This window comes from Xenopus laevis, chromosome 5L (genome assembly GCF_017654675.1).
Source record: "Xenopus laevis strain J_2021 chromosome 5L, Xenopus_laevis_v10.1, whole genome shotgun sequence".
NCBI classification, from domain to species: Eukaryota; Metazoa; Chordata; class Amphibia; order Anura; family Pipidae; genus Xenopus; species Xenopus laevis.
In genome coordinates this window covers 150,166,090-150,181,577 of record NC_054379.1, presented here as the reverse complement: position 1 = coordinate 150,181,577, position 15,488 = coordinate 150,166,090, and the positions used below count along the sequence as shown (strand labels likewise).

At 39.1% G+C, this 15,488-nt stretch overlaps 1 protein-coding gene across 2 annotated transcripts in view; it reads right to left on the bottom strand.

Annotated features, from left to right (window-relative positions):
* The window catches only part of lpin1.L (lipin 1 L homeolog), a 96,859-nt gene extending 83,097 nt beyond the window's left edge, over positions 1-13,762 (bottom strand). Inside the window, exon 1 of one of the 2 annotated variants that reach the window (XM_041563550.1) lies at positions 13,482-13,762. In XM_041563550.1, the coding sequence (XP_041419484.1) occupies positions 13,482-13,667 (186 nt within the window). In that variant the 5' untranslated portion in view covers positions 13,668-13,762. The remainder of the gene's footprint in view (positions 1-13,481) is intronic. The other variant, XM_041563551.1, reaches the window with a different exon arrangement.
* Between the last annotated feature and the right edge of the window lie 1,726 nt (positions 13,763-15,488).

The window sequence follows — 15,488 nt, the reverse complement described above, 5'->3', positions numbered from 1 at the left end:
CAAAAAAAGTTAAAAAAAAAAAAACCTTTATTCAGATCAATGTTCCAACTCTAAATAAAGGTTGTTTACTTTTTTTGTAAAAAAAGTGCAACAGCAACAGCAGGTCCTCTGCACTCAACTCAGTATATTGAGTGCAACAGCAGGTCCTCTGCACTCAACTCAGTATATTGAGGACATTCAAAATGCACAAAATGTTTCAATGTCCTATGGGTTGAGTGCAGAGGACCTCACGAAAAAAATTGTCAAATAAGTGCCTGTTATTAATGTAGTCCTCAAAAAAGACGCACTCACAGGTCTTACAAAATTGAAAAATGTTTTAATGTGGGCACAAACTATTTAGTTTGTGCCCACATTAAATATTTTTTCAATTTTGTAAGACCTGTGAGTGTGCCTTTATATATATATATATATATATATATATATATATATATATATATATATATATATATATATATATATATATATATATATATATATATATATATATAAAATTATGAAGAGGACCAGCACCACTCCGTTTTCAAAAAACACAATAATTTATTGTAGTGTCACAGTGTCTCCAAGCACCCGGAAAACTGAATATTGTGACGGAGTGCGGGTATCACCTTTACTACTGTTATATATATATATATATATATATATATCTGGAAACAGGCGAGCACACACAGGTCTTAATTGAAAAACAAAAGGTGTTTATTAAACAAAAAACTGACGTTTCGGCTAGCACTCTAGCCTTTCTCATGTACTTTGAGAAAGGCTAGAGTGCTAGCCGAAACGTCAGTTTTTTGTTTAATAAACACCTTTTGTTTTTCAATTAAGACCTGTGTGTGCTCGCCTGTTTCCAGATATACATTACTATTTTGCTGTTAGCACCCAGGCAACAAGACTTTTTAAACGAGCTGTGCTGGCTTTTTTTGCTCTTTATATATATATATATATATATATATATATATATATATATATATATACAAAACTGGAGCACTCATCCAAGTGGTGGCAACCGCCTGGGTGCAGTCTTCAAAGATTATGTAGACCAATTTTTGTACAAAAAACGCACTACCAGGTCTTTTCAAGGTGCAAAAAAGAAAAAATATTTATTTTCGACGTTTCGGCTTCTGTACTGAAGCCTTTATCAAGAGGTGTCACCTCTTGATAAAGGCTTCAGTACAGAAGCCGAAACGTCGAAAATAAATATTTTTTCTTTTTTGCACCTTGAAAAGACCTGGTAGTGCGTTTTTTGTACAAAAATTGGTCTATATATATATATATATATATACTGTATATATTTCTATATAGATATATATCTATATAGATATATATATATATATATGACCACATGAGGTCAGTCTTGCTTCAAAATAGAACGGCAGTTCAGGCAATAATATTTTAGTATTTTTTGATCACATCTAATCTGAATGCAAAGGAATTATGCAAATAATTTAAGAAGACTTATTAGTCCTAACAGCAGTGGGTTTTATCATCAGAACTAATTATAGAGGTGAGGCAAATAAAGGGGAAATATTTGTATACGCTTTTATTACTGTAATATTAGAACAGGGCATTTATGTTTGCAGTGTTTGTATTTATGCTATAAAATGCATTTGATATTGCAGCACTTGACATTTTATAAATTGCATTTTAAAGTTTGCCTTAAAATTTCCTCCACATTCTGCTTTGTAGATGAGTAGTATACCTTCCTTAACAGGTAATGCCAGGGGACCCTACTATTGCATTGGCTTTCCTGTAAAACAAGTGTTCAAAAAGCTGTAGAAAATCTAGCTTTTTATTCACCAGTTTGCAATTTCAGCAATCTGGTTGCTTGAGTCCAAATTACCCTAGCAACCATACACTGATTTGAATAAGAGACTGGAACATGAACAGGAGAGGACCTGAATAAAAAGATGAGTAATAAAAACTAGCAATAACAATAAATGTGTAGCCTTACAGAGTATTTGTTTTTTAGATGGGGTCAGTGATCCCCATTTGAAAGCTGGAAAGAGTTAGAAGCAGAAGGTGAATAATTCAAAAACTATTTAAAAAAATAAAAAGGAAAAATGAAGACCAATTGAAAAGTTACATAGAATTAGCAATTCGATAGCCTGCTAAAAGTTATCTTAAAGGTGAACTACCACCAAGAGGTAGTAGGATTAACATTGTTGGTAGATCATATAGGCAGTTACTTGTGAAATCTCAACTCAACTTTTTTTTCTTTTTTTATTAATAGGACTAATAAGTGAGAACAGCGGTTAACACACTTTGTATAATTATTTCTGTTTTATCTTGGTTGTCGTTTTTTTTATAGGTGTGTTAAGCTGGCCATAGATGTTGAGATTTTTAAAAGATCAGATCCTGATCGTGAGACCACGATCTTCTCAGAACGATCATACGATCGTACGAATTTACCATCAACTAAAAAGACCAATTTACCAGGAAAACAAAGGGGAGCTGCCTGCTTGGCCCTGCAAACATAGAGAGATTGCACTGGGACCGACAAAGATTTTTTGACCTGGCCGATCAATTTCCCGACAGATGTCGGCCGAAAAATCGTAAGATGTACGATCGTTCGAATACCACTAACCACACGATAATTGGTCGGGCTTCCCTAAAATCGGTCGTTCGGCAAAAAGAATCGTCGCGTCTATGGGGAGCTTTACTGTCTCATAAATTCCTTTCCTTCTTCCTCACCTACTAGTGATGCAAAGCACTGAACTAAAGGGGTTACTAAAGCTTTATGAATGGCCTATTCAGCCTGATTTTCTCTATCTTGCAATCCTTAGCTGCATGGGTTATAGGGTTCCTCGGTTGTGCTTGACTATGGATGCATACTAGTTGTTAAGGACTCCTATTATTTTTAGACCATAATACCAGTAATGCTGAACTCTCGCTGGCTTAGTCACATTGATTTTTGTCAGCTTGTCCCTGGCAACAGAAAATGTGACTAGTTTAGGACGCACGCTGTTTCCATGTCTCACTGCCCAGACACTGCCCACAGACTTTAATTAAGGGACGATTTTCTATTCTTCCATTCATAAACATCAGACTCAAGAATCAATATTAATCGAATGCAACAATCTACCCCCGTGTTTGAAACAGATGGACGTGGGAGAAGAGTGTTGCTTTTGCACGGGGCATTGGATCCAGGGACAAGCTGTCCAGCAGCAAGAAAAAATCTGATTCACCTAAGATTGATATACACTGGCAAAAATAGCACTTCCAAAATCTGCTGCCCCTCACAGAACAAAGAAACGAACTGGTAAAATACAATCGACACTGGTAAAAGTCAGTTCTGTTCTGTTTATAGGGGTTGTTCACCTTTAAATCAAATTTTGGTATGATGTAGAAACTGATATCGGAGACAGTTTGCAATTGGTTTTTATTTTTTATTATTTGTGTTTTTGTTATTTATTGTTATTTAGCTTTTTAGTCAACAGCTCTCCAGTTTGCAATTTCAAATGACCCTAGCGACCATGCACTTATTTGAATAAAAGACTGGAATATGAATAGGGCAAGGTCCAAATAGAAAAGATGATAAGTGATGAAAAGTAGCAATAACAATACATTTGTAGCCTTACATAGCATTTGTTTTTAGGTGGGTTCAGTGACCACAGTTTGAAAGCTGGAAAGAGTAAGAAAAAAAGGCAAAAATTAGAAACCTATAAAAAAAAAAAAAAAAGAAAAAATGAAGACCAATTGAAAAGTTGCTCAGAATTGGCCATTCTATAACATACTAAAAGTTAACCTGAAGGTGAACCACCCCTTTAAAGGACAAGGAAAGTATTTTTCTTATTCTCCTGTACTGCTCTATAGAAGCTAACATTATCTCTTCTTCAGATGTAAAAATGAACTCACAAGCCTTACTTAATGCCTTACTTCATGTTTGAGCAAGTGCCTTTATCTTAGTGTAGGACTGTTGCACGATAGGACTTCCTTTTCTAGATCTCTGAGGTTTTTTCTTCAACAATACTGCAGATCTGACAAATGGCTTAAGACAGAGCAATCTTTGAAAGAGAGAAAAAGTCGTCTTGCACTGCGGGGTGCCAAATGTTAGGCACCCCAAAGTGATTGTATTGACTTACCTGAAACCCCTGGCTGGTGCTCCTATCAGCAGAAAACTGCACTGGCCTGGGGTTATTCCAGCGAGCACCACGGAGCGATCCTCTTCTTGCTTCTTCTTTCTTCAAATTTCCTGGAGCAGAAGCATGTGCAGTAGAATGAAATAGTTGGCTTTTTAGTTAAAGTTCGGCTTTTCACTGTTGTGAGCATGCGCAGCCGCGAGAAGAAAGAAGAAGCCGGAAGAGGATCACTCCGTGGTGCTTGCTGGAATAACTCTGGCCGGTGCAGTTTTCTGCTGATAGGAGCACCAGCCCTGACTTTCCTTCTCTTTTAAACAAAGGATGACAAGACAGGGTGTATGCATCTCAAAGAAGATGAATTTATTATTAGACGTTCCTTGTCCTTTAAAGAATGTGGTTTTTTTTAATATAGTGACCAGGGCACTTGGCAAATTCAGGACTACAGTTTTTTTCCCTAGTTTCCCACAGTATTGAGGGTAGTGAAAATGAGCGGAGCTCACCCTTCTTGCTGTGTAGCGTGTCGGCCGCAACTCCCGCGATAGTCCAGCAACTCCAAGCCGGAACTTGCAATACTCTCTGTATACCTCAGTTCAGCGCTGGCTGAATCACCCAACGGAGTCGCTACAGTTTTCTTTAGAAAGTGGCTTTTATTCAACACAATATGTGGTTGCATCAGCAGTGGGTAAGTGGTACAAACTTTTTTTCCCTAGTTTCCTATTTATTATTCGTACTCCCTGTTGAGCTGGAGTATGATAGGATGATTTAATAAAATGTTTGCACCAGGGCTAACCAGGAGCCAATCCAAAGACTGCATTTAATGGTCATATATTGGATGACTTGCTAAGTTTTACATTTTTTTTTTAAATAAACTTTTTTGGCATAAAAAATTAAAGCACGAAACCTCAACCTTGCATGGGCAGTGATCTACTACTCCCTATAGAAGCTGTGGAGGAAAGTAGTGGGAAATCTAAGCTAGTTTCTAAGAAGGCCATTACTTGAGACCAGAAGGCAGCTATTACTGGGCAGGCCCAGATTATATGTAAAATGTTGGCCCTGGGGGGTTCCACACTTATGACAGGTATCACCATAACTTTATGTATTCTTAGAGCTATTTTTACCTGCTGAGTTAAAGATTCTTCTCTCTCCAACTTAGGAAACCCTATTGGCTGTCAAAGTATACGTCACACCATCCTCTGTCCAATCATGATGGAATAGCATCAGCTACACTATGTTTCATGCCATTGTCCTCTTAGGCAGAAAATTACCTTATTTGATTGCAGCCCAAGTCAAAAAAATTTAAGATGATGATGACAGTGCAAACGTAATGGGCACTTTAACCATTACCAGTGTTTTTATTGATCTTGATATTGTCACTATTCAGCCAGCTCTCTGATAATCAATTAATACCATAGCCAACCCTTGATATATTTGTAACCAAGCACATTCTCTCTGATACCAGAACTGTTATTGATATGAAACAAGATGTACATAGTAGGGTAGGTGGGTTTACAATGTATTCCAGTAAACCAATGGGCACATCCATTATCAGAATTCACCCAAGAGAGGTCTTAACTATAGGAGGGTGTAAGTAAAAGAGAGAAAATCTACAGAACTAGCACATGGTGTACAAAAACAATTATCAGGAAAGACATTAAAGTGCAAGGAGAGGTAACTATATCCTTGCAATGCAACTATGTTGTTGGTGCATGAGACTTAGTCAAGTCATAAAATGCCGCCACCATAGGTAGATACACAAACACTAACTAACAAGGCCACTAAAGCCCTCTGTAGAGGACATTCATGATGCACTTTCCTCCTCCAAGTCTTCAATAAACTCATAATATTACAGAGGACCCCTTACATGCCACCAGTTCAATTAGAAAATATAGTACAGGCATGGGACCTATTATACAGAATGCTCGGGACATGGGGTTTTCCGGATAATTGTTCTTTCCATAATTTTGCTCTTCATGTCCTAAGTCTACTAGAAAATCATGTAAACATTAAATAAACCCAATAGGCTTCCAATAAGGATTAATTATATCTTAGTTTGGATCAAGTACAAGCTACTGTTTTATTAATACAGATAAAAAAGAAATACTTTTTAAAAATTTGGATCATTTGTATAAAATGGAGTCTGTGGGAGATGGCCTTTCTGCAATTCAGAGCTTTCTGGATAATGGGTTTCTGGATAACGGATCCTATACCTATATAACCTCTGTATGTGATCCTTCAGCCAGTTCTCTTCCATGTAGAATTAGCACCACCGAGACCAACAGACCTGTACTTAAGAAAGCTAAAGTTTATCAGAGACAGTATGAAAAGCCTTGGCAAAATCTAAGAGGACCTAAAAGGGTCTATTCACACTTAATTGTAATCTTTGTAAGTGAATGCTGATTACGACTTGTAATGCCATAACGTTGTGTTCTTTAAGATACCTTAAAATAACTTCACCAGACACAGAAGGGATCTCATCAAAATGTAAAATGACCTCTGACATGGAGAGTAACCAAAGATCCACCCAGAAGTTATTGCAAACTATACCACTTGTCACCTCATCTCTTTTCGACAGACAGTGCCACAAGTTCTGACTTGTGTTACAGACAAAACAAGTAGAATTTGCATATTCTAGAATCCATCTCATAGAAATCTCCCTATACCAGTAATAAAACCCATTTTGCTCTTCTGCTGGCAGTGGGATACTAGGACTTGTAACTCAACAATGATTGGAGTACCACCATAACTTCCCTATAACATTCTATTATTTCTTCTTTTATTTCACAAAGAATCCATCTCTTGCCCTCCAGCTATTGAGCGTCACCTCCAGTAAGAATATATCCATTGGCTGCCGGTTAATATTTCATACTGTACCAATATGTACTTTAGCCTGAAAACAATGTGTAATATTGTGTAATTCCTATAAAAGAAGTTGTGATTCAGTCCATCAAAGCTTCTCGAATGCAGATCTCAGATACGTCAGGCTCAGCATCATGACCCATCCACGGGCACACGCTGTAAAAGTCATTGGCGTCGGTTCTATAAATACACCTAATGTTGGATCTCTGACCAAAATATGACTGGATGGATCACAAGCATAAAGACTGTTTATCTAATGGGAGCAGGTGGAAGGCTTTATTAGGATATTCCACACTCTCATATCAAATCATTTATTCTTGGACTTGTGTGTCAGAAGCAATACGTGCCAATAATGATAAAGGTGAACGAAATCATGGGTTGAAAAAAAATAATATACATGGACAGCTTTCAAATGGAGTTATCGACTGAAATGAAAAGCATGAAAATAGCTAGTTCATTCAATAGACCAACCTGTGGCAAGTAAATTGATACCATATGCTTACAGTTGAGGAGATTTTGGCTCAGTGACTGCACACAGTTCTAGAGGTTCTGAGATCTAGCGACATCAACCCAAATATGTTAATCACCAGCATGGCTGGTTGTAGGGCAATAGCTCTTGGTTCCCAACACCTCCGTGAGAAGATTATAGATAAAAGTACAAAAGACATATGATATTGTGTTATATTTACAGTGTACGTGCAACCTGCAGCCCCCCAGATATTACTGAGCTACAGCCATCACCAACCACTGAAATCAAGGCACACATAACCTGATTAGATTTAGGTGGGGCCTTAATGCACAAACTTTGAGGTGTCCTTCTAGTAAATAGTGCATAGTACATACATAGTACATAGTAAGTAAGGTTGAAAAAAGACACACGTCCATCAGGTTCAACCTTTTAACTTTTTTTAACCTGCCTAACTGCCAGTTGATCCAGAGAAGGCAAAAAAACAAAACAATTTGAAGCCTCTCCAATTTGCCTCAGAGGGGGAAAAAATTCGGACTAGTCCCTGGATCAACTTGTACTATGAGTTATCTTCCATAAACCTGTATTCCTTCACTTGCTAAACACCATCCAACCCCTTCTTAAAGCTATCTAATGTATCAGCCTGTACCACTGATTCAGGGAGACAATTCCACATCTTCACCGCTCTCACTGTAAAAAACCCCTTCCGGATATTTAGGCGAAATATTAATTGCAAAAAATAGTAGTTCCTAGTTTCAGCCTCTTGCTGGGGACTTAATTTAATCTTGACCATACATTTTTTTCCCCTTTGCATATGTCAGGGTCAAGATTAAAATAAGCAAGTGTAACATAAAGTTTCCACCATCAATGTTTATCGCATTGCTTCTTGCCACACATCACCAAAGCTCATTGTAATGTAGCCCCTGGCACTGATCGTCTTCATTCAGTCATCATGTTTGAGAAATGATCTAAAACAGTGATCCCCAACCAGTAGCTCGTGAGCAACATGTTGCTCTCCAACCCCTTGGATGTTGCTCCCAGTGGCCTCAAAGCAGGAACTTATTATTGAATTTCAGGCTTGGAGGCAAGTTTTGGTTGTATAAAAACCAGGTGCACTGCCAAACAGAGTCTCAATGTAGACTGACAATCCACATAGGGGCTACCAAATCACCAATCACAGCCCTTATTTGGTACAAAGTAATAAAGTATTCAAAGTATAATATGTATTAGGGTTCTTTTAGCTCAAAGGAGTATTAATGTAATTGTTTTAGATCTCCCCTGATCTGTGCCTCTTCACATCTCTTACTTGAGTTGGTAAAGTAGAGGCTCCCAACGTGAGGGGAGGCAAATAGTGGGTGGCAGAACCAAGCGTGTCCAGCAGTTAAGATACAATTTTGTGTCAAGGCTGATTTTTTGTTATGGATACACTATAGAAACGATTGCCAAAACAATCATTAATCTCTGTCTATATAATGAGCTACCAGCTTGTGAACAAATATCAAAACCACAAATGTGCGTGTGGGTTTTGAACCCAAAAAGTTTCCAGAGGTTCATGACTCATGAGTGTTGCCATTGAGATGTGTTGAAGATTAGAAAATAGTTTTAAGATCGGGTGATGGTCAGTAATCAGGGGGTGTAACTATAAAAGGAACGGATCCTTTGACTGCTGGAGGTATAGGAGGCCCAGTTGGGCACTGACAGTTTCTGGACAGAGAGGTGTTACAAAGAGCAATCTGTGTATGGCCCCAGTTCTAGCAGTCTTTGTACAGTGATGGGGGACAAGCTCATACAAAGTGGTTAGATGGAACGGAACAGGCTGCAGCACACTGTTCTCTGGGATCATTGACATGGACAGCTGGTACTGGAGAGACTGGTGGTATGAAGCTCCCTGCTACAACTGATACAATTTGTAAACTCTGCCAAAGCTTAGCTTCACCCTCTGCATATTGAGTTTGATTAGAAAAATTTTGGTGTACAAGTTGCTCTTTAGTTTTTCTGCCTAATGTTTGTTACATATTAGGGGGCTGTTCACCTTTACGTTGACTTTTAGCATATTATTAGTCGATTAGCAACTTTTTTAATTGGCCCTTAATTTTTAATAGTTTTTTATTTACTTCTTATTCTGCCTCTTAAAAATGGGTGGAGTACCTACGGGTCATTTGTGGGTTACCTGCAAAAAAAGTACGGCTTGTGGGTAGGACTTTCAGATGCAGGTATAGATGTGGGTTGGCAGTTGTGCGGGTTTGCAGGTTGCGGTAAACTGAAGGTTCACCTTGAGCTTCAATTTAGATCTAACTCCCTTATTATCAAGAGGTGCATGCACCTTCCAAAATGTTATAGGGGGTCATTTATCCAGGAAGGCAGTGTGCAATGTGTAAAAAACTAGTGGAATTGATGATTTGCAATTTGCCCACTGTTGGAAGTCTCTGAGCTTCCTAGATTTGGCAGGGCTGTATTCATGAAGGGCAACCCCTACCTGTAACTCCGTCATTCAGTAAGGTGCAGATGGTATTGTGTACTCCAATGCACTTCCTCCCCAGGTCTAAGTAAATAGCCCATTATATAAGTATCATACTGGGCAAAGAGGGGTTCTGTTAAGCACAAACTACTAAAGTGTTGGCAGCGCCGGATTCACTGGGTGGGTGCCCCTAGGCCCTAGGCTCTGCACGGTCCTAGCGCCCACCCGCACTACCACACGCTGGTGCAAAAGCGCCAGCGTGCGAGCGCCGGAGCACTGGGGAGCTCAGGCTCCCCACAGAGCAGCTGGGCGGCATGCCGCCCCCAAAAATGTGCCGCCCTAGGCCCTGGCCTATGTGGCCTCGCCACAAATTGGGGCCTGAGTGTTGGTTTTCCCCCTTAAAAGGGAACTAAGGCATTAAAATGGTCAAAAATGCAATTTTTTTTTATACTGCACTTATTGCACCAGCCTAAAGTTTCAGCTTGCCAATAGCAGCAATGATCCAGGACTTCAAACTTGTCACAGGGGGTCACCATCTTGGAAAGTGTCTTTGACACTCACATGCTCAGTGGGCTCTGAGCAGCTGTTGAGAAGCTAAGCTTAGGGCTCGTCACTAATTATCCAGCAGAAAATGAGGTTGCACTGAAATATACAAGCCCAGGCCTAGGGCAGCAGGATTTTAGGGAGTGGCTTGCTGCCCAACCACACAAACATTAGTTCAGAAACACTGGGGATGCGCAGCCAATTCCCGTTGCTCCCGTCCCAATGAAAATTAATAAAAGGCAGGGGACAGGAGCTACGAACAGCAGCGGGCCTAGGGGAGCCTGCTATGTAAATCTGGCCCTGGTAATATAAGCCTATGCTACAAGGCTGATTATTACATTCTGATGCTAATTGCACTGGTTTCTGTGCTGCCATGTAGTAATTATCTATATTAATTACTAATCAGCCTTATATTGTGACATTTCTATTCTATGTGTACTGTATATTGTGAGTGGGTCCCTAAGCTCAGTAAGTGACAGCAGCACAGAGCATGTGCAGTGAATCAGCAGAAAAGAAGATGGGGAGCTACTGGGGCATCTTTGGAGACACAGATCTTTACTGCTAAAGTGCTGTGTTTGCCTTGGGCTGGTACAGAAGCACAAAACATAATATACAAAATTTCTACCTACTTCTTTAGTTAATCTTTACTTCTCCTTTAAAATGCCTACATGCGATACATATAACATATAGGGGGTTATTTATCAAAGTCCAAATTTATCTCAATATTTTCTGCTGCAAACTCCGATCAAATCCTCTCTTGTTTTTTGCGCTTAACTATTATTACATTTTCCCGGAAATTCGCTTTACGGGAAAAAAAAACGATGTTCACGATTTTTTCGGATTTTTAATCAGATTTTCACAATTTTTTCTGATTTTTCACCTGAAAACTCTGAAAAGGGGTATTGCCCGAAACCCAGCGCACATCAAAAAATCATTGGGACTTTTCCCCTTTGACTTATATGCAACCTCGACAGGTTTGAGATGCCGGATTTTCCGATTCTGACTTTTCCATCCTCTGGATTTAATGAATTCTGAAAAATTAGTGATTTTTTTAAAAGTCAGATTTTATTAAAAAAAAATCACGACTTTTTCATGATTTTTGCATTCTGATAACCCTCTAAGGGGCAGATTCACTAAGGGTCGAATTTCGAAGTAAAAAATACTTCGAAATTCGACCCTCGAATTGAAATCCTTCGACTTCGAATATCGAAGTCGAAGGATTTAGCGCTGATCCTTCGATCGAACGATCGAAGGATTTTTCGTTCGATCGAACGATTAAATCCTTCGAATCGAACGATTCGAAGGATTTGAATCCAACGATCGAACGAAAATCCTTCGATCAAAAAAAGGTTAGCAAGCCTATGGGGACCTTCCCCATAGGCTAACATTGACTTCGGTAGGTTTTACCTGCCGAAGTAGGGGGTCGAAGTTTTTTTTAAAGGGGAAGTACTTCGACTATCGAATGGTCGAATAGTCGAACGATTTTTCGTTCGATTCGTTCGATTTCGTTCGAATTCGAACGAATTTAACCAATTCGATGGTCGAAGTACCAAAAAAATACTTCGAAATTCGAAGTATTTTTCATTCGAATCCTTCACTCGAGCTTAGTGAATCTGCCCCTTAGTGTACATTTTCATGAAGGGATTATGTAAGTATTTATAAATATCATTCATTTTGAATAAATACAGTCAAAAAAACAAGTGTGTTGCACACTGCAAACCTGCAAAGTCTTAATATTTCCACTTCTCATCTGTATTCTGAACCTGCATTTCTGAACACTCAGAATAAAGTACTGTCCAGTATTTATCCTTAGCAAATTATAGTGTATACAGAATCTTAAGTGCAGTAAGGCAAGGCTGATTTGCAGAAGCCTGGGCATGAGTGGTGGGTGTCTGCATGCTGAAAGCAACAACAACAAACATACAACAATGTTTTATAATGCAGATTCACTTTGAAGAAAAGACGGAGCTTGCTGCTGTTTTAAATGATGTTGTAAATATAAGAGGATTTTATAATGCAGCGTTTTGATGTGTGTCATGTTAAACAAGGTAGTAAAGAAGAAGAAATTGATCTCCCTATCTCTGCATTTCTCTGTCTCCATGGAGTATATTTACTGTATGAAAGAGCTCTGCACAGTTTGCCAGAGGGAAATTTGACCTAATAGATTAATCTCTCCCTATGATAAACTTTATTATGTTCTTTGGTTCTGACGGCACACTGATTCGGGGAATCAGTTCTCCCCCAACTGTGAAAGAGGAGAACTGATTCTGATTCACTGCTTTAGGGTAGGGGCACACTGGGCGATTCGGGAGATTTAGTCTCCTGGCGAATAATCGCCTCGTCTTTGCGGCGACCAATCTCCCAGAACGCCTTCCCTCTGTCTTGCGCTGGCTAAAATGAAAAATCGCCTGCGCTAAAGCACCCGTGGCGCTTTGTATTCTGAAGTCGCCCGAAGTTTCCTTGTGAGGCAACTTCGGGAAAACAAAGACAGAGGAAAGGCGTTCGGGGAGATTGGTCGCCGCAAAGACGAGGCGATTAGTCGTCAGGCGACTAAAGCAGTGAATCAGAATCAGTTCTCCTCCTTCACAGTTGGCTTCTGCTACATTGTTTCAGGAATCAGAACCAGCAGTGCATAGAAAATAAACACAGAGATACTGCTGTTAGCAATTACACTTACAAACAACATTAGAACTATGGTTTAATTTATGGGAAATAAATATCATATACTTTCTTTATGCAAAAAGCAGTGTCAGACTGGAGGAGGGGTATTAACAAGTACTTTAGATTAATTTTATAGGGAATTCTATAATGTGAAACGAGGTCAGGAATAACACTGTAGTGTAAGGAGATGTATAGCTGTGAGTGCCACTTGCTGGCAGCTTGGAACACTGTGCAGGTGACAGTTACATTAAGTTTATGGTTTAGCCCAGGTTTGCAGAAACCTTTATTAATGATTGGTTAAAATGGAAAACTGTAGGAAACACAAACATGCATATACGTATTATTATTCTTTATCTCATTAATGGTTCCTAGGCTAACAAGCCAATAACTTGAGTTGATTAAGAGAAAAATGAAAAGCATTTACCCACGACCAATTGGATTCCAGACCCAGGGAGATTCCTGCAACTGTCAGCCTGCGATCTTCCAAAGGCTCCTCTCCTAGCTGGCCCGGTCCCTGTAAAAAGTTTCCGGAAAGATTTGCTGCACTAGAAGTTACATCCATTGCTGAAAGATTCCTACAAGCCTCTTGATAGTCACTGTCAGCTGCCATTCTGCCCCGAAGAGAGCGATTTTGGACAATGAAGATCCATGGAAAACCTATTTACGCTGATCATGTTTGCTTGCTAATTTTACCTGCACAAGTTCTTGGAATGGAAGCCGGTGAGGAAACATGAGACAAACAAGTAAACTCTTCCCTCACAAGTGACTTCTCAAGTATTCCAGCAGCCTCCCCATGCACTGCTCACTGCCATCCTTCTCATATACTCATTCTCGCTGTCCAGGCCCCTCCAGGCCTTGTTTTCTCAAAGAAAATTAATTACTGGGGCCACAGCATAATTATAACATCACAGACAAAGAGGCAGTTTAAATAACTTAAAGGGATCCTGTCATCGGAAAACATGTTTTTTTCAAAACGCATCAGTTAATAATGCTACTCCAGCACTGAAATCCATTTCTCAAAAGAGCAAACATATTTTTTATATTCAATTTTGAAATCTGACATGGTGCTAGACATATTGTCAATTTCCCAGCTGCCCCATGTCATGTGACTTGTGCCTGCACTTTAGGAGAGAAATGCTTTCTGGCAGGCTGCTGTTTTTCCTTCTAAATGTAACTGAATGTGTCTCAGTGAGACATGGGTTTTTACTATTGAGTGTTGTTCTTAGATCTACCAGGCAGCTGTTATCTTGTGTTAGGGAGCTGTTATCTGGTTACCTTCCCATTGTTCTTTTTTTTGGCTGCTGGGGGAAAAGGGAGGGGGTGATATCACTCCAACTTGCAGTACAGCAGTAAAGAGTGATTGAAGTTTATCAGAGCACAAGTCACATGACTTGGGGCAGCTGGGAAATTGACAATATGTCTAGCCCCATGTCAGATTTCAAAATTGAATAGAAAAAAATCTGTTTGCTTTTTTGAGAAATGGATTTCAGCACAAAATTCTGCTGGAGCAGCACTATTAACTGATTCATTCTGAAAAAAAATTTTTTCCCATGACAGTATCCCTTTAACACAAGAATGGGGAACCTGCCACTATGGTTCTTTGTGATGTTTCTTAAATCCTATTTGTGCATTCTCGAACCTCCCTTTTTGTGTTTTGTTTTAAATAAATGCAATAGCAGGCTGCCATGACAGGGTTCTTCTCCCGCCCACTATTTAAATCCCACCCATGATCATGGCATCAGAGATCAAGTAAAAGTAAGAAACATTTTCAGGGTAGTTCAGCGTTAAATGAACTTTTACTATGGTTTACACAGGGCTATTCTAATTTCCAATTGGACTTCATTTATTTATATATATATATATATATTTTTCATTATTTTGTTTGTTCTTCAGCAGGTCTCCACTTTGGAATTCCAGCAGCTATCTAGTTGCTAGGAGACAGTTTACCCTAGTAACCAGCAGTGGTTTCAAGGAGAGAGACTGGAAGATGAACAGGAGAGGGCCTGAATAGAAAGAAAGTAATAAAAAAATAACATTAACAATAAAATAGTATCCTCGCAGAGCAGTTGTATTTTCGGCTGCTGGGGCCAGTGACCCCCATGTGAAATACAGTATGGAAAGAGGCAGATGAATAATTAAATAAATACAAAATAATGCAAAATATACAAAGTAAAAAATGAAGACCAGCTGAAAAGGTGGTAAGAAAAGGACATTTTATAATTTATTAACGTTAACTGAAAGGTTAAATACTCCTTTTATAATCAGTAGGGGTAATGGAAAGGGGTTTTGTAAATGAGCCCTTCCTTGCACAGAGATTGATAGTATATTGTAAATACCTCTAGGCACCTGCATTGGACTCAAAATGTTCATGTTTTTTTTGCACAAAGTGCAATGTTTCCCCCTGGAATTCCATCATCGTAGTGGGATACCT